At 36.9% G+C, this 27,050-nt stretch overlaps 1 protein-coding gene across 4 annotated transcripts in view; it reads left to right on the top strand.

Annotated features, from left to right (window-relative positions):
- CC2D2A (coiled-coil and C2 domain containing 2A) overlaps nucleotides 1-27,050 on the top strand; it is a 59,854-nt gene that overhangs the window by 18,805 nt on the left and 13,999 nt on the right. For all 4 annotated transcript variants that reach the window (XM_082051958.1, XM_082051959.1, XM_082051960.1 and 1 more), the window contains 15 exons: nucleotides 860-966; nucleotides 3,848-3,988; nucleotides 4,431-4,587; nucleotides 7,773-8,008; nucleotides 8,923-9,100; nucleotides 10,301-10,457; nucleotides 11,533-11,680; nucleotides 13,880-14,018; nucleotides 14,805-15,008; nucleotides 19,527-19,619; nucleotides 21,544-21,635; nucleotides 23,351-23,518; nucleotides 24,265-24,370; nucleotides 25,736-25,845; nucleotides 25,965-26,061. In XM_082051958.1, the coding sequence (XP_081908084.1) occupies nucleotides 860-966; nucleotides 3,848-3,988; nucleotides 4,431-4,587; nucleotides 7,773-8,008; nucleotides 8,923-9,100; nucleotides 10,301-10,457; nucleotides 11,533-11,680; nucleotides 13,880-14,018; nucleotides 14,805-15,008; nucleotides 19,527-19,619; nucleotides 21,544-21,635; nucleotides 23,351-23,518; nucleotides 24,265-24,370; nucleotides 25,736-25,845; nucleotides 25,965-26,061 (2,133 nt within the window). The remainder of the gene's footprint in view (nucleotides 1-859; nucleotides 967-3,847; nucleotides 3,989-4,430; nucleotides 4,588-7,772; nucleotides 8,009-8,922; nucleotides 9,101-10,300; nucleotides 10,458-11,532; nucleotides 11,681-13,879; nucleotides 14,019-14,804; nucleotides 15,009-19,526; nucleotides 19,620-21,543; nucleotides 21,636-23,350; nucleotides 23,519-24,264; nucleotides 24,371-25,735; nucleotides 25,846-25,964; nucleotides 26,062-27,050) is intronic.

Genomic DNA, 27,050 nt, shown 5'->3' with positions numbered 1-27,050 from the left:
TTTGTTTCGTAATTTGTAATTTCATTGCTTCTACTTCTGGATGTAGCTCCTTTTGTCTCCTGCAGTGCCGTTAGCCATTCTGGTTTCACCTTCAGTATTATCCTTAAGGAGTTCTACAGCAACATAACTAAAACTTTAGTTCCTATCTTACTGCTGTTCCTTATTTTTCTCTCTTCTTCTGGCCAGTCCTTTACCTTCTCTTATCTTCATAGCCATGTATATTTTTGCTTTCTTCTAAAGTAGGTTTCTACCTTCTATGTAATTATTTGATGCCTATCTTCAAATCTTAGTTAAAGGGGTGACAGTATGGCTCCAAAAGTGCATTCGAACTGTAGCATTGTTCCCAGTTCTGTCTCATCCTTAGAAGTTCTCCTCCAGTTGTTACATGCAATATGTTGTGCTTAAATGCTTTGTTGCAAGGTACCCAGCTTCTATAAGGCACTTACCAAATTCACAATCCACTCATTTTTGTTGTTTATTGATTTTATGGGATTACTTTTAGTGGTCCTTCTTAGGCCCAAAAAAAAAACTTTTCTAGAAAATGTTGTTTTGGCAGACTCACTTTTCCCCTCACTCTTTGATTGCTGAGCTTTCAGAATAATCTCTAGATCAGTCTAGTCCCCTTGTTTAGATCTGTCACAGTGATCAAAGTCAGTAAATCTCAAATCCCCAGGGATCCTAATTAGAATTTAATCTTGAAGAATCAGCACCTCACAGACATGGCAAATCCTCAATACAGAATGAAGACAATTCAGAGTTTTCTGTTCTGTAGTAACTAGCTCTTTTATGTCAAGGTGCATTACACTGTATGCCTCATAAATGTCAAACCATCTGTTAATTGTTTGTTTGTTTGTTTAAGCTGCATGCTTTGAGGAATGCTGTGCGGTGTCGTATAGACGGTGCTGATGCTGGTGTTTCTAGTCCTGTGGCACAACAGAGCATACCTGAATACAAAATTGAGATCAGGTAGGTATGGATTCATTAAATAATTGCTTTTTTAAACAGTATTCCTTTTTTCCTTTCCATACTGGTACAGAGTATGATCCATATGAGGCTTTTAAATTCTCTGTAAGTAGCTGCAGAGAAATTTTGAGGGCTTAAGAGTTCTTAGTGATAAGTTGAGTCAAAAAAATTATGAAGAAAATATGGGTTAGGCAGAAACCCTGAGTCAAATGTGGTCTGATTTGATTGCCTTTTATTAATTACTTAGGAACTATTTACTGGTGTGTTTTGCACAGTGTAAATTTAATTGAAAGAAGGTTTCAGTAGATATCAGCTGGATGCATGAAGCTCTCACAACATTGAAAGTCATGTAACTTTTTTAACAGACAAAACCCTATTTTATTCCATCTTCTTCCTCATTACACAACTGTTCTTAATTCACTTCCCATTAATAGGTATTTTGGCCATGGTTTTGCCAATGGGTTAATATACATAAAATGGAAGAATTTCAGTTTACGATATTACAGTTATTGTTCTTGGACAGTAACTGGGTAATAAAAGTATATTACAGTTTTTGGCTTGATAGTGAAAGTTAGTATTATTTTTGGCAGATGGACACTGGTGAGCTTTAAGTGTAAGTAGTGTGGTAAAAATGAAGTTATTTTGGAGATCCATACTAAATAGCCTTTTAACTAATAGAATCAGCCTTTTAACTAGTAGATAATAAAAGTCTGAAAGGTATTCACAGTCTCGAAGTAGGCAATAATATATCCATTCAAATAAACAGAAGTTTAGACTGAATGTAGTGGTCACAGGACAATACAATATTAAAAAAGCTTTTTTTTTTAATAACAGTTCTACTTTCAGCCTTGAGATCTGCATGTGCTTACACTTAAACAGCCACTCATTCTTAGGTTGGGAATCGCTTCTTCAGATTTTCATCCTTCATGTACGCTATCTTGTCATACATTGATATCTTTGCATGACATGCAGGAGTCTGTAATATTTTATACTGGAAGACAAAGTCTTCAATTGAAAAAGGAGTAGCTTTTAATAATATTTTCCTCACACATCTGCTAGCAGACTAGGAGCAGGAGGTATGCAGTTACTGTACAGTACCTTGGAGACAGGAGCTCTCACCAGGCAAAGTATGAGAATGGTCATGAAAGGGTTCACTGTGGGCAGGAGATTCTGGATTTTGGCACCAACTCTGATGCTTACTCAGTGATTAATTCTAATTAGGCAGAATATTCCTTCTGGGTATCTTAAGTGTCATGCCATTATGAATCAGGAAAAACTCAGGTGAAATCAGTGAGATCAGTGTTGCATAAATAATGTGAGATGAGCTTGGCTGGGTTTATTCCAGGGCTTCTCGTATCTGTAATACTTTGTGGCCACAGCTCTGTTGTTGGAAGCTGTTACGTGTGCGGGGCTCAGATGGGTTCAGGAAATTTTACTGTCATGGTGTTTAATACTAACTCGGACCACATATGTTGGTAAAAACATCTGACCTGTCTTGTCTGTCTTCCAACATTTCATTTCCTTGATGGTCAATGTAGTACACTCATGAGAGATTACAGATGTGAAGAGACTGTAGCATGGAAAATAATCTAATTGTTTCCTGTACCCTCCCAGTAACATAACTGATGTGTACTCTGTCTGAAGACCAGAGCTGTAGTTTTCCATCAGTTTGGGGAAGAAATGTCATCTGAATGCAGGAAACTTTTGCAAATCAGCAATTTCAGCCCTACTGTCCTTGTTTGCTGAGGAGGAAACGGATGCACACTGTGGATTGCAAGTTTCAGGCGCTTCTGGCTGGTGTTATTTTAGCAGAGGTGATTCTCTACTGAAAGGTCCTGCTTCCAAATCAAATGCATTAGATAAAGTGTCATTACTGACCAGTACGTGCCTCATGACTTTAAGCTTCATCTTCTAGCTTCATCTTGTAGACAAAGAAGAAGAGGTTTTTAAGCTGCATGGATAAGTAATATTCAAACTGCTAACTCGTGGAGAAATTACTCATGTTACTTTCTGGAAAGTCTGTGTTTCATTTTTGTTGGTTTTTGTTTTTTGTTTTTTTTTTTACTAAATTTGCTTATGCTTTTAAATAATATATATTTTTTCTCTCAACTCTAGCTCAGCCTCCCTGTCTTCCATATTCTCTGAATATTACAAGTAGTAATAGTTCACATCTTCTGTTATTTTTTTTAAATCACATTATTTTTACTAGACACATTTAGCTACCAAGGTAATACTGGAAACAGTCTGTGCTTGTGCTGCATAGACATTTATGTCGGAAGTGTGTGCTGGTCATTAAAAGTGCTAATGAATTGCTCTTTTACAAACATATTAGAGAGTGGAAATGTGAAATACCAATTCTGAGGGGGAAAAAAAAAGCCCTGTTAATTTTGTGTTAAGAATCTTGTAGGGTTGTCAAAGAAGTTGAATTACTTTATACATTACTGTATTACTTCATCTCTGCAAATCCTTTTTACTGGAGCTAGAAACGTGTTAAGTTTTAAACATATTTTGTAATGTGCAATTGTAATAAGCATTACTTCATAGCAGCAATGTTGGTTTCCTGGGTTGTTGTTTACATGAATTGACTTTAAAATGTGTTTAATGATGTACAGCTGTAATAAGCTTTTTGGAAAACTTTGAGATCTCTGGAGAGTGAACTGTAATTGGAGTCAGATTGTCCAAACTGCAACAGACTAGAGTACAGAAGGAAATAAATCCTACCATCATCGAGTCTGGGTTTTATGCTCCTTGGATTTAAACCACTGCAGCCATCAATCAAAGTGAAACCCACATCACTTGGCTTTTGGTGTCGCACATTTTCACTCTTATTCCACTGAGTTAGACGATTCTGATTGATTTTGTGTATATGCATATATGTTTCTAGGCAAACCAGAAGACTCCGTGATGCCGAACAAGAAAAAGACAGAATGTTGCTTAAGACCATTATAAAAGTTTGGAAACAAATGAAATCCCTCCGTGACTTTCAGAAGTTTACTAACACGCCCATGAAGCTTTATTTGAGGAAGTATGTTTTGATAATGCTTTTTGTACGTTGTTTACTGGCAGTGGAGTTTTAATACGATTAGTCAACTAAATTCTAACTCAACTAAATGAGAACTTAAAATTCTTATATGAAGGGTGCAAAAGTAAGGATTCAAGTAGTGTCTGGAACTAGTTGAGCCTGCCACTGTTCTTTTTGAGTTTGAGGAGGAAGGAAAGTTAACATAAGTAATTACTGTAAGAGAAATTAATTTCTAAAGGCTAATGAGTAAAGAAATAGTGATTATATTCATTCTGGATGGTATCTGCTATCAACTCTTAGACTGTCTGTGCCAGCATTTTTAAATAGAACACGCTTGATACAATGAAATTAATTCACGGAGAAGTAGACTTATGTTATATGTTATAGACTTAATTGTATCCCTTATGTTAATTTATGCAACATGTTGATAATTGTTGTTTTGAAGGGAAGAGGTTGATCAGAGGTTAGATGAAAAAGCATATGAAGAAGAAATTCAGGCTGAGGTAAATGAATTACTAGAAGAACACATGGAAGAATATGAAAAGAAAATGGAGGAGTATAAAACTGAGCTGCGAGAGTGGAAATCCTGGAAGAAGGCACAGGTTCGTTAAATTATTCAGTTTCAGCAAAAAAATTACTAAATTTTTCCTTCTAATACAGAAAAAAAAATCAGGATAGTTATGTATAAAATTTATCATGTATTTAGATACATTCTGTCTGCTTAGAATTCATTAGTAAGTTAATTGTTAATTTAAAAATTAAATTGTGCTAGCTTTTTGTGGAGCATTGTCTTACTGCTACTGATTTTCAGCACTTCAGCAATTCTTTCTTCTTTACATTTAATAGTTTTGCAGCATTCCTGTTAAGTTTGTCTCCTTGCACATAAAAAACATCTATTCATTTTGTGTGTAAGTTGTGAAGAAAGTAATTATGGGGTGTTTCTAATGAACAAGTAGTTGATGTCATCTCATGTAAATTTATGTCCAGGAATGTCCCAAAACTGAAAAATGGAATTAATATCCTAGCCTTTTCCTGCAGAAAATATTTATTCCTAGTAATCTGTACTCTAGTTAAGGTGTCAGTCATGCTTCAAGGGGATATTGACAGATACAGGACCTAGAATGAACACTGCAACAGGATGATCTTTCAAATAGCCTGTGGCAGTGCCAGTAAAATCAGACTTGCTTTCATAGGGGTGTGTGGCAGTGTACTGGATACCCCAGGGTAAGGGTGATTATACTTGAATATAATTACTGCCCAGTTTGAACTTCGGATACCAAAGCAAAGTACAGCTTAAGGAAATGCTTCAAATACAGTTTTTGAGAATCTGGTGCATCTGCTGATACTTTTATGGAAAGTTTTTCACATAGCAGCATCTGTTGCAAGGCACTTAAGATGTCACAGTCTCCCACAGCATTCTCATAGCAAAACTGAGGAAGTGTGGTCTGGACGATCGGGTAGTGAGGTGGACTGCAAACTGGCTGAAGGAAAGAAGCCAGAGAGTCGTGGTCAATGGGGCAGAGTCTGGTTGGAGGCCTGTATCTAGTAGAGTGCCACAGGGGTCGGTGCTGGGGCCAGTACTGTTCAATATATTCATCAATGACTTGGATGAAGGAATAGAGTGCACTATCAGCAAGTTTGCTGATGACACCAAGCTGGGAGGAGTGGCTGACACGCCAGAAGGCTGTGCTGCCATCCAGCGTGACCTGGACAGGCTGGAGAGCTGGGCGGGGAAAAATTTAATGAAATATAACAAGGGCAAATGTAGAGTCTTGCATCTGGGCAGGAACACCCCAGGTTCCAGTATAAGTTGGGGAATGATCCATTAGAGAGCAGTATAGGGGAGAGGGACCTGGGGATCCTGGTGGACAGCAGGATGACCATGAGCCAGCATTGTGCCCTTGTGGCCAGGAAGGCCAATGGTACCTGGGGTGTAGTAGAAGGTGGGTGGTTAGTAGGTTGAGAGAGGTTCTCCTTCCTTTCTACTCTGCCCTGGTGAGACCACACCTGGAATATTGTGTTCAGTTCTGGGCTCTTCAGTTTAAGAAGGACAGGGAACTGCTGGAGAGAGTCCAGCATAGGGCAACCAAGATGATTAAGGGAGTGGAGCATCTCCCTTAGGAGGAAAGGCTGAGGGAGCTGGGTCTCTTTAGTCTGGAGAAGAGGAGACTGAGGGGTGACCTTATTAATGTTTACAAATACACAAAGGGTGAGTGTCACGAGGATGGAGCCAGGCTCTTCTCGGTGACAAACAATGGTAGGACAAGGGGTAATGGGTTTAAGCTGGAACATAAGAGATTCCACTTAAACTTGAGAAGAAACTTCTTCTCAGTGAGCGTAACAGAGCACTGGAACAGGCTGCCCAGGGGCGTTGTGTGAGTCTCCTATTCTGGAGACATTCAACATCCGCCTGGACACGTTCCTGTGTAACCTCATCTAGGTGTTCCTGCTCCAGCAGGGGGATTGGACTGGATGATCTTTTGAGGTCCCTTCCAATCCCTAGCATTCTATGGTTCTATGATAAGCTGATCTGCTGGTATTGGAAATTCCTGTTATCAGAACACTAGTGGGCACTAACTTATTAGTATAATGTCAGTTGGCTTGTAGGATAAGATGAATAAATGTAAACCCTAAAATGAGGGCAGATATCTTGAGCATTGATCCTAATAGGACTTGCTCATCTACCTCTAGCCATTGATGCCTTCACAAATACCATCGTGGGTGGTTCCAGCCAAAGCTGCTTTCAGTGTATTTTTATTGTGTTAGTCACAAACTGTCTTGAGAGGGAGATGATTATATATGTTTCCCTTTAGAGTGAAATATAGTACACAAGCCTTCCTTTTATGCTCAGAAATACTTTGTTTTATTTTACTCAACATGCTTTGTTGGTTAGTCGCTGCTGTTGGTGTCTTACTAGCACTGATCACGTGAATCTAAGGAAGACACTAGAGGTAGAAGAGACTGGATATATTTAAGAGGAAATACAATGGGTAACATAAAATTAGGCCAAGAAAAAAGAATACTTATTAACAAAAATATGTGAACAAGTTGTTTGGCTAAATAACTTCAGTTAGTGAGGAGAAACTTTTTGCTTTCCTTACCTCCTCCTCTTTTGTTTATGGGGTCTTAAATTAATGAAGTGGCTGGTGCTTCAAGCAAGCTGTACTTCCAAGTAATCCCTAAGTCTGGAAGAAGGAACTTGCTTGCAGTTGTTCAAAGCTGAACATGCATGTGGACACTGGAATTCTGCAGTTCAGGAGATGCTGAAAGGCATGTGGTGGTCTGTTTATTTATTCTTCTGTTTGGCATAGAGGAAGGGAGGAGATTGTTCTGCGCATGCTGAAGATACTGCTAAGCTTGTGCTCCAAAGTTTATGGCACATGTGCATTCACTTTGTCAATGTGTCTGCAGACAACACATCTCAAAGAACTGTATCTACTGGTTGAGTAACCTTCCTTCAATCTTAACAGAATGCACATGGTCACTCAGGCTAAATGAGAAGTCAGCTGCTAGCCAGAATGTTCCAGAAGCGTGTTTATTTTGTAAGTTGGTTGGGAAGGTTAAGTAAATGTTTTGTTTGAAGCAAATTATTTTTTTGAAGCATATGAGTGGAATTCTGAATCTGAAGTAGTACTATAGACTGAGAGAAATCTCATTTTTGTATGTGGTGATTTTTAAATTATACAGTCATTTCTCATATGTGTTTATCACTTGTGAATCAAGAGATCAAGGAAAAAAATACTGATTGAAACAAGTTCAGGAAGAACATGATTATTTTTATATGCAGAAGTCCAAGAAGAAAAAGAAGAAAAAAGACATTCATGAAGAGGAAGAATCATTAGAAGATTGTGATCTTAGTGAGGAACGTGTAAAACCCATCCCACCTAAAATGGTCAGTAACCTGGAAATAGAGCAGCAGGTTAGAGAAAAAGCTGACAACTGCAGAAGGAAACCTGGAGAGCCCGTGCTAATTCCTGAACTGGTCCTGTCAGGAAGCATAACTTCAACTGAGCTGTGTCCTAGGTAAGATGTGTGTTGGCCTGCAAATTACTTTGTTAATGATTTTCTGCTGTTATTTGTTAATTGATTGTTTGTACAACTTCAGAACTGTGTGTTCACCATTCTCTTTAGCCTAGTGATAAAGCTTCTACTTCTAAAACTGATATAACTTATTTCATTTTCAAGTCGCATGGAACCTTGTATATACCGGGCTTGGAGAATGCGTGTTTACACATTCCTTTTGAACTTTCTGATGTTCCTTGAGCATCTGCATAGAACAGTGGCATATATATAAAGAATTTGCTTTCAGTGTAGACTCTAGATCACTTCCGGCAGTACCACTCTCACTGGTTGGTCTTTTGCACCAGATCAGAGCTATAGTCAACAAAGGGAAAATAAATAAGTTGTGTAGTAAACCATAGATTTCACTGTGGATAAAATAAACACATTGACTTGTTTGTGTTACTTTCAATATTTACACACACAATTTAACAAACATCTAGCAGATTTTAGTCACTTAAAAACTGCTTTGTTTCATATTCAGCAAATAGCCTCATCAAGGAATATTACTTGGCTGTTCTGCTCCCAGTGACTAAAAGCTTCAAAATCTAAACTCAATTTGATATAATTTATTGTGGTTTAGAGGAATGGAGTAGAAGGGAATTTCTTTTTCCCTAAAGAACTCCTTTTATATGAAGACAGCTTTAGTGGACCTAAATTTGACCTCTTCATTTTTAAATAATTTTACATTCATGAGAAGATAGAACTATTATTGAACAGTTGTTTTAGAGTCATTCCTGTGTAGTGACATTTTTAGAAGAATGATATCTTTATTTAGGTGACTTCTGTTTCTCCTCAAGGAATCAGATTCTCATTAAAAATAGCCAAAGAATAAAAATGTTGAAAATTATATGACAGCTTGTTTGGCATATTTACAGGGCAGAAGTTCTGCGACGAGAAGATGTGAAGAAACGCTCAGCATTTATAAAAGTTCTTTTCAACTCCAAAGAAGTATCAAGGACTGTTACTCACCCAATAAGTTCAGATTTCAGAGTTCACTTTGGGCAGATTTTCAATTTACAAATATTCAATTGGCCAGAGAGTTTGAAACTACAGGTAGATTATGATTTATCATAGTAATTTTTAAAGAGAAAATATGAAACAATTACTCCTGTAATGCTTGTATTTTGTTCTAACGTAGCACTGTAAAGACTGAAAAACCTCTGAAGGACCCTTTGTGAATCATCAGTCTTATACCCCTTCCTTGCTTCTCCAGTCACAAACTTTCAGCTTTGCTCCTACATTTTTGATGCTTGTGCTTTATATATATTCATATGTTTATATAGATATGTGTTATATATGACATGCCTATGGGCTGCATGGCAGAAATTAAATAATTGGGATGTGATTAAATACGTTAGTGGAGCAGCCTCTTAATTTTAGAAAAAGTGAATTATGTTGCAGCTAAACTTTGCAAAATGGTTCTTTTAAAACATTATTGTCCACACAGTAAAATCATTGTAATGTTTGATGGAGAAGGATAAGAAAAAAATTATTGCTAGTAAAGTCCATAAATGCACTTGACTTGATCGATAGTGCAGTGACGTCAAACCCACACTACCTCCGTTCCAAGTATGAATTAATGAATTAGTTGCATGAATAATTTTCAGGGCCAATACAGTATGTTTTTAGGAGGAACACAGGCAGGATCCTGCTTCTCCTGATAGATGGCTTTTGCTGTGAGGTAACTTACCGGTGGTGGTTCAGGGGAGAGTGTATATGCCTCACCTACTCTGTTTATGTAATGCACAAATTGAAAGGGAGAAGGAAGACCATCTTCTTGGATTAAAAATATCTGACTGGAGAAATCACTTATGTTACTCTGAGCCTGCATCTGGCCAGAAAAGAGGGAAGCAGCCTGTGGCACTGGCAGAACAGGGACTGTGTGCCTTAGCCTGCATTTTGTGGTAACAGAATTAGTAAGCCAGAATCCCTCTGACATCTTCACTTGATGCCAGTGACTGTCACAAGCCGTTGACTATTGTTCAATGATGCTTGTTAAAACCCAGAGTTTGTCGTATTCTGCTCCGATGCATTAGAAAGATTTTTAGAAGAATTCAAACCAAGGTAACTTGCGGTAGCTGAACTATCTGCTAATTGGAAATTTTAGAAAGTAGATTAATACAGTTGCCTTAAATGAATTATTTCATGCTTAAGCCATAGTAAAACCTTTCTCATGAATAGTAAAGGTAAAAACTTCTCATGAATACACCTGTAAATTTTTTACATGGTCTGTCACCATGTTTTTTTTTCTAGATATACGAAACAACAGGTATGAGCAGTACCACCTTGTTGGCTGAAGTGTTCCTACCTGTCCCTGACACTACAGTTCTGACAGGCAGTGCTCCTATGGAAGAAATAGAGTTCAGCAGCAGTCAGCGTGTGGTGCTGGACCATGAAGGAGTTGGGAGTGGTAAGGACTCTCAGTCTTTCTCAGTTCAATGTTTCTCATATTTCTGAAACCATGTAGCAGTAACAGGCTGGCGTAAGTTTCAGAGTAGAAGTCATGATTCTTATTATTGAAGTTTGCTGTGGAATTCCAATCTTGTATTAGTTTTAAGCCGCATATAGTAAAAATGTTTGCATTTATTATTTGGCTTGTAGTATTGGTGGAACTCTACTAGCTATAGAAGGTGTTTGGTTTTTTTTTTTAGTATTTAAGTAATCAGGCCTCTGGCTTGCAGAGCAAGCAGATGGTATTAATCAGTATAGCTCCAGTGATTTTGATGTTCTAAACCACTGAAGAACTGGCTATGTAAATGTACGTGCAGATTAATTTTTTCTCTTCCTATTTGATTTGTTGACATCCTGCAACACATTTTATCCCTGGGAGTTTAGAAAGATAAATCAAGGGAGAGGTAGGAAAAGGGGAAACAAGAATAATACATAGCAGCATATGAAACTTTCATGTTCATGTCATAAGTTTGAACATCATTATGAGATGACTGACTTGTATAAATTTGCCACATATGAAATACAGGTCAAGCTAGACTAGAATAGGTAAAAAGGTGTGGAGGAAAGAAATGTGGTAAAAAATCATTACAAGAACTGTGTCATTGACCATGATGACTGTATATACCATTGTGTATCGTAAAGCTTTAGGACTGACTTTTCAGTTGTGTATAATTCTTTTGACTCTAAATTTGTTTCCTTTATAACAGTAAGCTGAATCTGAAAATTAACAGAAATATTAAATAGTGTGCATCAGTGAAGGAAAAAGATGCCTTTGGCACAACTTTCAAGGCATAGCCTTTCCTTCCAACCCAAACGGAAAGTTTGTCTGTGGGTGGAATGTAATCTTTCGCTTGTTCTGTAGAACAGAGTCCTTCCCCACAGCATGCAGCAGAATCAAGTTGTTTCACATGACCGTGTATATATAAAGGCACAGGTTATTTGACTGCCTGTTCTCAGGAAGTATTTTTAAAGATGTTTCAACGTTGTGTTGGAATTTATAAATATACTATTTTGGGTTTTTTCCCCCTTGATAGGTGTGTCCTTTTCATTTGAAGCTGATGATAGCAACAAAATTACTTTAATGACCTCTGGGAAAGTATCCAATAGTGTATCTTGGGCAGTTGGAGAAAAAGGAGACCCGTTAGTTCCTCCAGTATCTCAGCAAAACACAGGCATTGCGAGGTAATACGATATGGATTTTCAGTGATTCGTGGGAAACTGATTATACTAGTATTTAAAAAAAACCCCAAATGTTTCATAATCAAGAATTTTTGTTATATTTTCCTTCATTTTAGGTATTTTACTTTCTGCTATAACCCCTTGCAGATATCTTAGAATACACATTTTTGTTAAATAATTTCTAGTTAGAAATTTTATCTTTTAGTATTTTATTTATAGACAGTATTAAAGTCAAACTGATTAATTCACTTTTATGATTTTTCTAATAGAATATGTATATATTGGCAAGGAACTTTCCTCTAATAATTTTGCTTATGAACAGAAGCTCCAGCTCTTTCTTATCTGAAGGGCATTGGGGGAGGCTATTGGGACATATGCTTTTCTGTAATTAATGATGAAAATTACTCTATGAAGGCAGTAGAAGTTAATATGAGGGCTTGACACTGTTAATGTATTAATCAGTGAAAAATTCGCATCTGTTGGGTCATTCCAAGATAGTACTCTTTCATGACTTTGCTCAATCAGAAGCCTGTTGACCTGCAGAAATGAGTACGTTATTCCATTCAAAACAATTTGCCCTGTAGTTGCAAATTGGACATTGTAGATAATTTGTCCATTTTGTTGCTTTTATGTAATTCCAGTAAAGTCAAGATGATACATGAACTCTACTTCTGTAATGACCTGAGGTAACTTCATTGTAAAGCCTTAAGAGTTTTCCCACACTGTTAACACTGAGCAAGTACCTTTTCCAGCTGATTAGATTGTCAGATTTTTGTTTATTTAGAGGATAGACTTCGGCATTCAAATCACTTTGTTACTATTTTTGACCCAAGCTGCAACCATTCGAGTAATTTGATGATCAGCATATGAGTAACCTACTGACTTCAATGGGATTAGAATAGCATGAGATTAAAACATAAGGATGCATTCCCAAAGGCTAACCTTAATCTTGGGAGAATAATCGCTATAGTGAATGGAAAAATGGGGAATTCAGAAGGAAGTTAGCAGTAAAACATAAAACACTCTTCTTTGAATCGCCCTCTGTGAATTTCCATTGTCTGTTGTGAAAGCTGGAGACAATTTTTAACTTTTGCAGTCCATTAGCTTTTCAGCACAATTGTGATTCAATGTTCAAGACTGGTGTCTAAAGATATAACCTTGATGTTACTGCTTTATCTGCTGCTCCAGTAGCTGCTGGATGTTCGGCTGATTCTAGCCAAGCATGAGAAAGATTGATAAGTTCTTGAAGCTCGATTGAAAATATTCAGATAAGTAGAGAACAAAGACTCAAATTAGCATCACTAACAAGAGAAGGGACAACATCCACCTTTGGTGATATTTGGCTAATAACATGCATGTCCTGGTGTGTTTGGTTTATGTGGCAAGGTGTTGGTAACAGTGAGGCTTCAGGATTGGCTTTTGTGAGAAGATGCCAGAGGTCTAGCCAGCAAGTCAGTGTACAGATGGCCTCCAGGCTACTTGCCATACTTCCTTGCCTACTGTGGATACAAGAAAGTGAGCAGGAGCATCCAAAGGATAAAGACTTGTGGTGTTGAGGAGGAGAACGAGCCGGGCTGCACCACAAGGGAGAAGCTGCAAGGGTGTCCCAGTGCAGGCGGTGCCCTTGGCAGCCACCTTGCGGTCCTGCAGGAGCTGAACAGGCCAGGCTGAGCAGGATGCCGGCACCAGTCCCAGGCGTGGCGAGGGGATGAATTGGGCCCCAGGGTCTATCCAGAAACAGCAAGGAAGGGGCAGAGACCAATGCCAGAAAGCAGGTTTGAGAATGTCATCCAGGCGACAGGTAAAAGACAGGATTTAAGACATAGCATGAGTGAGGACTGTACATCTGAGAAGTTATTTTCAGCATGGATTGTCAGAACTTTTATGTTATCTTTCACGCTGTGAGGCAATTTATTGTCTTACTTCCTAGTAATCAGCAACATGGAATAGTTTAGATGTACGATAAACATGTCAATAATTACCTTATTACCTTGCATAAAAGTGTCCTTCCACCAATTCCTTCGTACTTCCCCCTTACTTACCTTTGCACATCTACAACTAAGAATTGTGTAGTAGAATCTACTATTCACATGTGTGGGGAACTTTTGGTTTTTTTTTTCTTTAAGGTTGTTTTAAATACTTTTTTATATTGATAAGTCATATGTGTTTTATCTATGAGTTTTGACAATTCTGTTTTTTTAGTGCTTTAAAAAATATTGATGCTATTGCATCCATTGGCACATCAGGCTTAACTGACATGAAGAAGCTGGCTAAGTGGGCAGTGGAAGCAAAACTTGATCCAAATGACCCAAACAACGCTGACTTGATGCAGCTGATCATGGTAGGTGGCTTTTTCAGAGCTATAGGGCTATTGGAGCTGTGAAACACCCGGTCACCAGTACCTTTTCAGGCAATCTTGTATGCATGCCAGGGAGATAGTAGCATTTGAATTTGTGATAAACATACTTGTGTCAGTGTTAAGAAGCAAATTGTCCATTAAAAATATGACTTACTAATACATTTAGTGGTGGGTTAGTGATTTATTAATGAGTATGATTTATTGATCCATTCAGTAGTAGTCTAGTGGTTAAAAACTGGTATAAGGGAATATGCAAACTGAGTAATTTATAAATTAAAAAAAGTGGATTTTGACTTTGTTGTTTCCTTGAAGTGCATGGATGTTGCCAGTGTACTTGTATAGTACTAAATAAGAAGTTGCTCATTAATGACAATTGCACAAAGAGATGCAGTGTATTGTAGAAGTTGGGACTTCTCTAAACATCAAATTGAGGAGATATTGACCTAGCTGAAGTTGTGTTAATTAATTATCTTTACCATACAGCTTCCTAGGTTACCCTGCTGTATTATAGTTTTCTTAATCTTTAATGTTTTGTTTCTGTTAGAAAGAAATAGAATTTTATTGCATTCTTAAAGATACAACCTTATATATTTTGCTCAACAAAAACCTGCTGTAAAACACCTAGTGTTTAAGTGTCAGTTTCAACCATCTCAATTGCTTTTGCTTAAAATTAACATCTTTGCAAGATGTAAGAAAGACTTTAAAAATTTATTTTATAGACATCTGTCATGTTGTATTAAAATATTAATAATTTTTTTACTAATCTAGATTGCCACAAGTGGAGAGGCACATGTTCCTAATTTCTTCAGACTGGAACAGTTGCAGCAAGAATTTAATTTTGTTTCTGATGAGGAATTTAATAGATCAAAGAGATTCCGACTCTTGCAGCTCAGAAGTGGGGAGGTGGCAGAGTTCCGAAACTACAAGCAAGTCCCTTTACTTGAACGAGAAATCAGTGAGAAAATCTTCCAGGTAGAATGTTACCTGCAATATTTCTTCCTAGTTTTAATGCTAATAGTATTTGACTTGCAATTAAGTCAGTTGGTCCCTTAAAGAATGTACAGCTATTCTGATGAGTAGAAAATTAGCATTTTATTCCTTCCTTTTCTGGTGTTATTCTAATCTAATTAAGATAACTTCATTCCACGGTACTATTTCCACAGCTATACTGTGGAAGGAGAAAAATAAAACACAGCAACTGATGTAAACACAAATTTTCTAAGACACTTTTTTTTTAAGGTGATTTCAAATATAGAATGGTAAGGCAAAGATAATTCAGGCTTAGGCTTATTGACTTTTGAGTCCTTTCTGTGGAGATTGCTGGAAGCAATGACTCTAACAAGAATTAAAAACACCTTATGTTTTACTACAGCCTATGTTGCAGTTATTTCTGTTTCAGTACATTTTCTCAATTAGCTTACCTCGTCCTTGCCTGTTAATTACCTTATTGAAATGCAATGTGTACATTTTTTATTTGGGTCATACTTCAATTATTTTTAATCTTAACTCTATTATTAGTGTTAAGTCATGAGTTCTTTTGTTCTTTAGAAATTTGGGTGGCTAAGGAACATTTTGGTGTGTTCATTCCTTACCAGGATCAGAATCATCTCAGATTCTGGAAACTGCTGCTTTATCCCTTCTTCTTCTTACATAAATTTCTTTGAAAAATTCCTTTCTTCCATTTCTTTTGGATTATATCTTTTTTTTTAAGATATTTATTAGTTTAATAATGTCTGGCTACTGCAATAAATATTTTTCCTTCTTAATTTTTTTATGAGTTTTGTACCTTTTATTTAAAGATGTGCCTTTAACATACATTTCTGATCCAGATGATTTTATAGACTAACTTCCTTCATTTCATGTTATCGTTCAAAATTGAAAGCAGCAGTTTAAGAATTGGTGTTGGGGGTTGGTTGGTTGGTTGGGTTTTTTTGTTGCTGTGGGTTTTTTTGTTATTGTTGTTTGTTTTTTGGTGGTTTGTTTATTTGGGTTTTTTGTTTGGTTTATTTTTCATTTTGTTTTTTTCATTAAGTTGGATAAACTCATGATCACCCATTCCAAGTTCATTTCATATGATATAATCTTCAAAACTAAGTCTAAAGCAGTATTGTTCCTAGCTTGTTTGCTAGCTATTTCACAAAGAAGTCTGAAAATGTATAGAATCACGGAAATACTGTTTGGAAAATATTGTCTGGAGGTCATCTAGTCCTGTTTTCCAGCAAAGTGGTGGGACTGTTGCCATCACTAGATAAGGTCAGCTGTGTATGTGTCTAGCCAAGTCTTGAAGACCTCTAAACGGGAGTTTCCATGGCCTTTCTGGGTAACATGTTCCAGTGCTGCACTATTCTTCCAGTGGTTATTTAAAACAAGAAAAAGGAAAAAAAAAAAAAGAGTCCAACCTGAACCTTCCAAGTTGTGTTTAATGGCTCTTTTCCCTGGTTATATTACATGGAATTACAGGGAATTACAGAGATGAGTTTGTCACACTCTTCAGTGTAACTGCCGCTTGAACAGTTCTGGGCAGATATTGGATTGCTCATTAATCTTGTTCTCATCAGACTAATTAAGTTGAACACCTTGTCCAGTGCAAGAAAGACACTGAAATACTGTAGCAAGTCCAGCAAAGAGCTACCACAATATCTACAGGGCTGCAGCACATGACGTACAAGGAGAGGCTTTGGCCTGAGCAGGAAAGGCTAAGGAGGCATCTAGACACAAGTTACTCCAAGAGAAATTCCAGTGAGATATAATTAAAACACTTTTCACAAAGAATGTTGTCTGGCAACTTTGTAGACTGCTATCTCTAGAGGTACTGAAAATTCATCTGGCAAAGACCCTGAGCATCCTGATTGGAGTTGTTCCTGCTTTGAGTGAGGGTTTGGATCAAATGATCACCAGAAGTCTCTTCCAACCTACATTATTGTAAGATTCTGACCTCTTCTTGTATGTCATGTATTCTAGGCCTCTCCCTGTCCTAGTAGTCCTTCAGTGGACCCCATCCAGTTTCTCCATATGCTTCTTGAACTGGCAGCCCCAAACTGGATGCAATATTTCAGGTATGCCCTCACAAGTGCCAAGTTGGAGGGCCTAGTAATTTCCCTTTGTCTGTAGGCTGTGCTACTCCTAATGTAGCCTGTGGTTTGCCTTCTGCCAAAAGGAACATGTTTCTTGTTGTCATTAAACCGTAAGCCCTGGAGTATTTTCAATACGATTGTTGTTCTGCTGGTTGCTTTCCAGTCTGTGCCAGCACGTGATGTTGCACCGCCCTCACAGAATTTTGCCTTTTCTTCATTGAGACTTCAGTTGTCGTAGTCTTCAGTTATCAAGAGCCCTCTGAATTATGGTTCAGTCATTAATTGTATTAATCACTCTTTCTAATCAAGTATTGTTGGCTAAATTGCTGACAGTGTATTGTGTATCCTCATCTGGGTCACTGGTGAGGATGCTGAGTAACACTGGCCCTATGATCAATCGCAGGGATACTTCGCTAGTAAGAAGACACCCACTGGACGTGGAGCTATTGATCCTTACTGTTAGAGCTTGGTTGTCAATTCTCTTCTCAACCCAGCAGGCAATTCAGTCAGTTTGAACCCATACTTTCTCATGTTATCCCAAACAGGAATAACTGCATTCTACTTGTTGACCATAGTGATATTTTCACTCTATATCCTAGCTTGATTCCTAAATGACAAATTCTGTAGTCGCACCTAAACCTGATAATGGAAGTTCCCTGCTGTTGGTTAACCATGGTAAGCAGCTAAGCACCACACAAATGCTTGTTCACTTCCCCTCTCTGTCCCACCCTGGACAGGGGAGAGGTTAAGTAGAGCAAAAGCAAGAAAACTCATGGGTGGAGATGGTTTTATAAGTGAAGGAAAGAGGAAGAAAAAAAGAAAAAACAGACAAACAAAAAATAAGTTATGTAAAGGCACTTGTCACCCCCTACATGTACATCAATCCCTAGCCAGTCTCCAAACAATGGCTACCTTCCCCAAAATCCCCTTCCTTTCTGTTTTACTGCTGATGATGACATTATATGGCATGGAATATCTGTTTGGTCATTTTGGGTTAGCTGTTCTTGTTTTGCTGCCTCCTTGTTCCTTGCACACCCCTATTCTATTTACTGGGGGTGGAAGTTGGAAAAGGAGATATTGTTGACACTGTGCAAGCACTGCTCAACAATAGTCAAAACACTGGTGTGTCATCAGCACAGTTTTAGTCACAAATTCAAGACATAGCACTGTACCAGTTAGACATTCACCTCACGTTATGGGACTTCTAGTGTAGGCATTACTAGATCTATCTAAAAGTTAAGATTTCTGGCTCAGAAGAGCTATTCTTATTTTATTTTGTTGCTAATCTGAAGTAGTTCAACAATAATTATTATACACTGGAAAAGTTAGATAAAGATTTATTGTGGAAATAATGAAGCACTGTGTTTCCAGAATGCTCTTCCCATGCCCTTTATTTTAGAAAAAAATTGTGTTCTCTTAAGTAGCAACAGCATTAAAATAACCTGAAGATTAATTTTACTGAGTAGCTTTTACATCATAACTAGCTGTGGTTCTAAAGCAAACCTGATTTGCAGACTGCTGTTGAGCTGCAGATCCTGGGAGACCTCCTAGACTTGTAGGCTCTGTGTTTTGCTTGGAAGCCGAGTGTCAGGTCTAGGCTTCTCTTAATTTATGAGACACTTTCCTATACTTTTGAATAAAAGTTGCATTTGTTGATACAGCTTTCATTATAGTCCACCAGAATAGTAACCACAACCCTGAGAAATATTCCATCAACATAGTTTTCCCCCAGAACCAAGTGCTTCTCAGGAATCTTTTTCTTGCGTTGTTAACCAGTATTCATCTCTGCCCCTCAGTTAGACTACAGACTTATCAAACTTTGGGCAAAGCAAAATATTCCCGCTCTGGCTGCTTGAAGAGCTTTCACTTTCTTACAATGTACAAACAAAGATTTTTATTATACTATTAAATCTCTTCTTTTCTTGAATAAAACTTAAAAATAGCTCAACAATTATCAACAAATTATCCTACAAGTAGGGTTTCTTCCAGTGTTAGACACTATGAAAACTGATTATGTGTATTTAAACAGTTCAGATTTTAGGTCATCTTCCATTAATACTGCATTGCTTCTCCTTATTTCAGCTGCAGCAAGAGAAGTCATTTCCAGTTTAAATGGAATTTCAGTTTACAGAAGCAGGTCAAAGTTCAGCTTTAAACGAAGAGAGGGAAATCTTCAAGTTATTAATAGTAATTTAAACCACATGAAGCTTGTAACTTAATGGAATTCTTGTTCATCGAAGTTTAGCGATGCTATTGCTGTATACATTAGCATTAAAAATAGATTTATAAACCTCTGACATCTGTTTTGGTTTACTGTGATCCATACATTAATATTAATGAAATATTTACCATTTTTCTTGTATGTAATAAAGCACTGAATATATACTGAATCACAAACTCTAGTAAATATCTTTAGGACTATGAGAAGAGACTGCAAGAGAGGGATGTGGTTGACAGCAAAAATTACCTAGATGCCCACAGAGCAGTTGTTGCGAACTATCTACAGAAGGTAAGTTGCAAAAAATATGGATCCACCATATTTCTCTAGGTCTTATGTTGCTTCTGTATTTGGTTGCTTTATTTCCATGAATATTGAAAACTGGTTGATCTCTAAACGTGACCTACAGATATCTTTAAAATTCCAAGTTAGGCCTGACACTGGTATAGTTGAACAAGTGGAGGTTTGTGAGTGACTAGTTTAATGTTGCTGAAAAAAGATTCAACATAAAAAATGGCTAGCCATTCTGGATTTTTCTAGCAGTTCTGTAAATTGTTTTTTACTCCAGTGTCAGAGATCTGTACCGTTGTGTCCCGGGTATTCACCGATTTCCCTCTCCTCCCTATCTTCCTTCTTGTAAGCTGTGATGCTAAGAACTGAATTATCTCCATGAAACTGGCTCTAAACACTGTTAAAAATCATTTAATGCAATACACAGAGTGTCTTCTCCTGCATCCTGAGGCAGAGGGCATGTCTTCCATCACATTACCTTTGTTGTGATATTAGAGTAACATTTTCTCTTTCCTATCTTGATTTATTTTTCTAGTCTGTTCATTCTGTTAGGAAGACATTCTCTTTAATCCTTAGGGAAAAATTACAGGAAAACATTGGTCATATAACCAAGACAAGTTTGCGATTTCAGACTATTTTGGCAAAATAGCAGGTACAAAACATGGCTACCAGTTTCTTACCAGTACTGGAAATGTCAAGAATTGTATCAAATCCTAGCCAGCAAAACATGTAATACAACGATAAGGTTGATTTGACATAGGACAGAACAAATTGTCTGTTAGAAAGCATGGTTTGTAAAATAATCATAGACAATGAAGTGTTTAAATCTCCCTGGCAAGTGCTAAAGCCCAGATTCAGTACAATGACGTTTAAAAAATGAACAAAGCTGTCATGTCTATGTCAGCCCTGCGTGTTTTGCGTGGTATTTAACTGTGTACTCAAACTTACGGTTTATGCAGCACACTCAGTATTAGTATAGCAGTGCAGAGTAACATACATTATGGTACCTTTATTTGACAACTCTTTTAGATTAAATACAAGTAGCCTTTTTAAAAATAATATTTCTATATTTTACACTTCTATGAATTATCAGATATGCTTCAAAACTAGAGTGCTCACATCAGAACTGAAATTCAGTTCACTCTGAGGTATGATCCTTACATGCCTACCACTTCAACACAAAGATATAATAAGAATAACTTAAATAAAAACTTCTAAAAACAACAAAGGGAGATGTATCACAGAAAATTGTTTGTTATTGGTGTTCTCCAACTAATCTTGTAATAGCACAGTATATAAAGGCATCAGTGACAGGAAAGAAGAACAAAGGCAATACTCTGCCAGTCTGCTTCCACGTAGCTGTTGGGAGAAGAGGGAAGACTTTCATCTCTGTGCCTCAGTCTATGACCTCAGCATAGAAATGAAAGGAACTAAGGATTTTAAACATTTATTTGAAACCATCGTATTTGTAATACAGGCTTCGTCAGTTGTTCTGCGGTCCAAAGTGTTGCTTTTATTCCCCATAACTAATACCATATAGATTTCTCCACAGTCTTTTCTGCAACTTCATTTATATGTGGAAAAATGTCTGTTAGTGTCATTTATTGTTGTGATCGTTTCTGCTGATGAGCTGTAAAAAGATAAGACTTTATTTTCTGATTGTATGCTTTCCTATGTTCTTATATCTGGCTAGCCAGTATGTTTCTAGAGAATCATCGTATTTGTAGAATGAGCTTATATTATGTTCTGAAGAAATATCTGGTGGAAAGAAAATTTTCCTTGGACCATGACTGCTTTCAAAAGTGGGAAAAAATAAAGAATGTATATTGTGACACTTTGTTGTGTTTAAAAGACAGAATGCAAATATTCGCAGTGGGTTTGCATTAGAAATGTACTTTTGTCTCCTTTTCCTTCCCGTTCGCAGGTTCGAGAATCAGTAATAAACCGTTTCCTCATAGCAAAACACCATTTCCTGCTCTCTGACCTTGTCAATGAAGAGGAGATGCCCAGCCTGGGGTAAAGGAGCTGTCTTTAGTTGTTCTAAATCAAAATAATTAGTGTAAAAAAATCTCTGATATTTTTTTACAAACTCTATTGACATGCCTAACTGATGCAATTTTGTGTTTAGTATAATATATAAACTTCCAGTCACTGGATACCCTTCTGCCAGTACAGACCATGTATTGATGCACAAAGTGTGTAAGAACTTCTTTCAGAAAAATGTCTGGTTTTGGCAGAAGTAATGTGACAGCAGGTAAATAAGATTTAGCAGGATATAATCTATCGGGCTGTAATCTGATGAGCTGAGCAGAGCCCTGGCTGGTGCTAGATTGGGTTATTTCCAAAATCAGACAAGCATCAGAGGCAACATTACTACTGGTTCTATAGGTGATGTTCACTTAGAGTCAGTGCATATACCTTGCAAATAATGTGCAATACATTTTTTAACAGTAATTTTCTTTATTTTACTTCTCCTGTGTTTCTGTTTGCTGTTGCTGGATGTCATCATATGCTGTTTACTTTCAGAAATGTTACTGGGTTTTGAAATGACTTCTTTTTGCTTTTATTATTTGTTTTATTACTTAAGCACTTCCTTTGAATTTTTGTTCCAAATCCCATACTTGTTGATTTTGACTATTTTCTGTCCTCACAGCATAGATGACTCTTAATTAGTGTTGGTCACTTAAAATCTGTGTAAATAAACAGGCTGTGAAAGATAGTTGTTTTTTCTTTTATGTAGAAGTTCCTTATGTTCGCTATAAATGTGACATTCGTAAAGTACAGACAAAGCTTTTTCAATCAGCAGTGTAAATCTAAACAGTCCCACCTGCTGGAGATACAGAGTCTTGCTCTCTTACCAAAGAGTTCATCCTAGTTTTTAGTTTGTGTTTTCATATGATAGAAGGGAAAAGTCTGATTGAGACTATATTCAGTTTTTGGAGTTGTTGAGAATCAAATGTTTCATTGATATTTTCTTATTATGAATACTAATTTGTATTGGGATCTATTTGGTAATTTTTATGGTTAGTTTAAAATACACTATGATTCGATTAAAGCATCTACTGAGTGAGATATTTCAGTAACTCATGCTTTTGTGTTATTTTAGCAGTAATTACTGTGAATTTTTTGTTATGCACAAGGAAGGAATACCATTGGCTATCAGTTTTTAAAGTTCATTTGGGAATGTCTGCAGTTAATATCAGTGACGTATAAAAACATATGCCTGGTTTTTTTATCATTTTCCTGGTTTGTTTTTCTCCTTTGGTTCTGCTTTGCCTTGGGTTATAAGTTCTGAGGGTCCAGGGTATGTTGTGGCATATTCATTCTGCTTCCTTTCTCTAGCCTATTGTTTGTTGGACATAGCTGTGTAATTAGACTTTTTGCCTATTCCTTACAGTGATTGTCGTCATCTGCTAGATACCTTGTTTGTAGCACTGTAGTTTAGATCTATATTGAAGCTGTGTAATTGTCTTATTTGTATCTTACCTAGTTTTGAAAAAAAACCCTCTTCTTTACACATGTAAGTTATAATTTCTGAAATGCAAGACAGAACTGGATTGTGTTGTACTGAACAATGAAAACATTTTGACATTTCACAGAGTTTTGTATGGCACTAACAGGAGCATATATTTCCTTGTTCTGTTAGTGCATAATTTCCATGTGCATCATGGAAACACTAGAATGCTGGATTCTATGCAAAAGTGACTAAATATCTGTTTTATGATTATTAGTATTTTGGGACTCAGCCTCTTTAAACTGGCAGAGCCAAAACGGCCATTAAAGCCAAGAAGAAAAGAAAGGAAGAAGGTCACAGCACAGAATTTATCAGATGGAGACGTAAAGCTGTTAGTGAACATCATTAGAGCTTTTGATATCCCAGTGAGAAAACAAGTGATGAGGTATGTTTAAATGCCTGTTTCCAATACAGATTCATTTTCTGGTTGCAGCTGTTTTGAGGACAGCTGAAGCAACTAAGGTTGAAATTAGCCATATACAAGAAACATGTTGACAGGAAGGAAAAGATTAAAATCTCAATACATTATCAGTATTGCAAAAAGACTGGGAGGGTTTTTAGTTATTTTTGTATTATATGAGATCTTATTTTGAGCTGCTTTCTCCGTGAATTGCTGTTCTTTTATAATCTCCACTGTGGTGTTATTACAAAAAAAAAAAAAAGGTGGAAACACTGTAACAATAAACGTATTATCATTTATTTTATTTCACTCTTGGGTTGCTGAATGTGTAATATTCATATGGGTTTAATTTTGTCCTAGAGGCCTTGCCTGGATACCATGAAGTCCACAGTATCTATGAATTCTGTTGGGATTCATATCCTCAGACTGAAAAACCTGTAACTCTAGGAGATTGTACAGGGGAGGCATAAAAAAAAATGCTGGGGGTTGATAAGCTCTTCAGCAAGGAGCCTCCAGGCACAAGCGCTCTTGCAATGAGCTTTACAAGAGCTATACGCTCACTACCCCTTTCTGGCATTCTTTTTGTGTTATTTGATCAAATATCTTTCCAAGGTTAAAGTCACAACATAAAAATATCAGAAGTATTTCCAATATTCTCTATGGTTAATACAGAATGTCAGAGATTTTTATTTTGTAATGTGTTCTGTCTTGTTGTCTGTTTCCTCTTGTAGCAAACTTCAGCAACCATCCAAATCTTCAAGGTCCTTTAATGAGATGTTTGCAGCTTCTCCATCAGCTCAGAGCCCAACTGATAGCCCAGATTGGGCACTCAACCAGGTATATTACAAAACTTCACATTTTCTTATGCAAAGTTGTGAGCATTCCTCTTTTCCACAGACAGTAGCATTCATCATCAGAAAGATATCTTATTAGTGAGGTTGGCTTGCCCAATCCTTGATCTCCAAAAAGACAGAAAAGGTGCAGAAACTTCAGAGAAGGGCAGTAAGAATGTCAGAAATACAGAATGGCCACTCTACAGTGAGAAATGGTGGGGCTTTTCAGCCAGAACAGTAGTAACTGCAAATAGGAAAGGAGGAATATGGTAGAGAAGCACAAAATCACAAGTAATGTGGATATAGATTGACTGTTCACTGGCTCTTTCAGTACAAGAATGAGGGATCACCAACTGAAGCTGCTAGGAGGGAGCTTCAAAACAAAAAGAAGGCTGTGATTCTTCATGCAGCACTTAGAAGTTGCTTACATGAGTTGTGGACTAAAGAGGTTTGCTTGCATTGGAGTGGGTATTTGGAAGTGGTCCCTTGGGAGTTGCTAAATAGAAAAATCATTACAGGCCTAGGAAGGTCCTTCATTTGAAAAATTGAAGCCTGGAAGAGTAATAGGAGAAAATATCATATATGACTGCTCTCTTCTTACTCTTCTGAATGTGTCTGCTGATGGTCATTTTCACACCCTGAAATTTGGGCCTGCTGCACTGCTTGTCTAAACCAGCACAGCCATTCTTATGGCTGATACTGAAACTATATTTGCTGGCTATTGAAAACTAAATTCAGCATCCTTGTGAATGAAGGTAGAAGCCCTTCAGGGCTTTTTCTTGTTCTTCTTAGGATTTTCCTTCAAAACTACAGCTTTTTGAAGTGTAGAAAACTTCTGCCATGTGCATTTGAATGTTAATGAAATTCTCCATTAAGGCATTTTAATCACATTAGGGGTTTGTTGTGTCTATTAGAAGTTGCTTATCTGTACTAGGAGCCAGTTTCAGAGGCAGCTGGGGTTGTACAACTCGGCTTCTTGGATTACAGATAAGAGGATGCAAGTGCACTTTGTCCCACTGGTGTCTGGATCACATGTTCTGTTTCAGTTACCTCCTTTCATTAGGTAGCCTGTAGCTTTCCCACTCTCAAGAGAAAATGCGTTTTTACCAGTGTATATAAATATGTTAAATATTCTGAATACATGTAATGTTTTGGGAATGACATATAGAATATTGTTAAAACCTTCACAAATGCTTAGAAGCCTGGGAAGTGCAATATTTAAGGCGTATTAAAGTTTTATCTGGCCTGGACCAGCTTGATCTCCACAAAGTATATGCTTATTTTTCTAAACACTTGAAAACGTGTAATGTAATATGTTCTGATGAATTTTGTAGAGGTCTGTTTCCTTTGTTTTGATCTGTGTTTATAGGTTTTAGTCCGTCCTTTTGTAGAAGTTTCTTTTCAGCGAACAGTCTGCAGGACAACAACAGCAGAGGGTCCAAACCCCAACTGGAATGAGGAACTTGAGCTTCCATTTAGGTATGGCAAAATGAAACCAAATTATTTCTGAGTAATAAAAATTTAATTTGAGCATGCACATTTATTCAAATTTCCCTGTTTTGTTCAAATCACTTTTTTGGTTTACTTAACCTTTTCAGAGCTCCTAATGGAGACTACAGCACCCACAGTTTGCAGTCAGTGAAGGATGAAGTCTTCATTAATGTTTTTGATGAAGTACTTCATGATGCTGTAGAGGTGAGTTCATAATTGAAGGACAGTGTACCTTACAGAATATTATAAGATTGTGAAGTTGACATAATAAGACTTTTCACTGTAGTAGCTTTCACTTGCCTGTGCCTCTTTTTTCTCTGTTTTGTCATTCCTTATGATTTTATGTCTAGTCAATACTGCAAGGTTGTTAAAGGGAGCAACCTTTATAGTGGTAACCTTTGTCTGTACAAATTAAGCTCGTACTATATAATCTGCTGCTAGAGTTGAACACGTGTATGTAATCTGTTTTACTGATATTTAATGAAATCAGAGATATTAAAATTGAGAGGAAACATATGAATTGTAATCTGAATTCTGTTCTTCTTATATTTAATCAGATTTTTTTACTAATTTCCAGATGAATTATCTCAGTTCCTGTATTTTTTTTATTAACTATCTTTTTTGTGCTCTGTCACATCCTATTTTACAAGCTGTTTGGTGGAAAGAAACAAAAACAAAACCATAATCCCTGGGTTGTCTTTATTGATTTTTTGGAATGAAATAAAAATTGAAAGTGCTAGTAACAAGAAATTTTTGTAAGCTCTCAGTGTTGGCGTAAATCCTTCCCCTGTTGAAACTAGTGAAAGCCTTCCCAGTCAGTTGAGCATGCACAAAAATAGTAGCACGCAGCCTTCTTGAAAACGTAACTCAAAAATAAATGATGCACACGTTTCACTAAGAACAGAATTCTGTTCTCCAAACTGAAATGGTATTTGATGAAGCAGAAGGAAGAAAGATAGAGTCTTGAAACTCTTGAATACTCTAGACTTTAGAGAACATTTTTTTAATAACTAGTAGGATGATCATACTAGATTTGGAAATCCCTGATAAGCAATCACATGAAAACAATGTTTCCATTCCACAGGATTTAGTTAGATTTTTCATAGAATTCTACCTTCAAAAATCTTTTTTAATACTAGTAAAATATTTCATTAGAGGACCAGAGCTTAATTTACTTCATCTGAGGAGACTCT

The sequence above is a fragment of the Streptopelia decaocto genome, assembly GCF_964273445.1.
Source record: "Streptopelia decaocto genome assembly, chromosome: 4".
Taxonomy (NCBI): domain Eukaryota; kingdom Metazoa; phylum Chordata; class Aves; order Columbiformes; family Columbidae; genus Streptopelia; species Streptopelia decaocto.
This window is presented reverse-complemented; position numbering and strand designations above follow the sequence as displayed.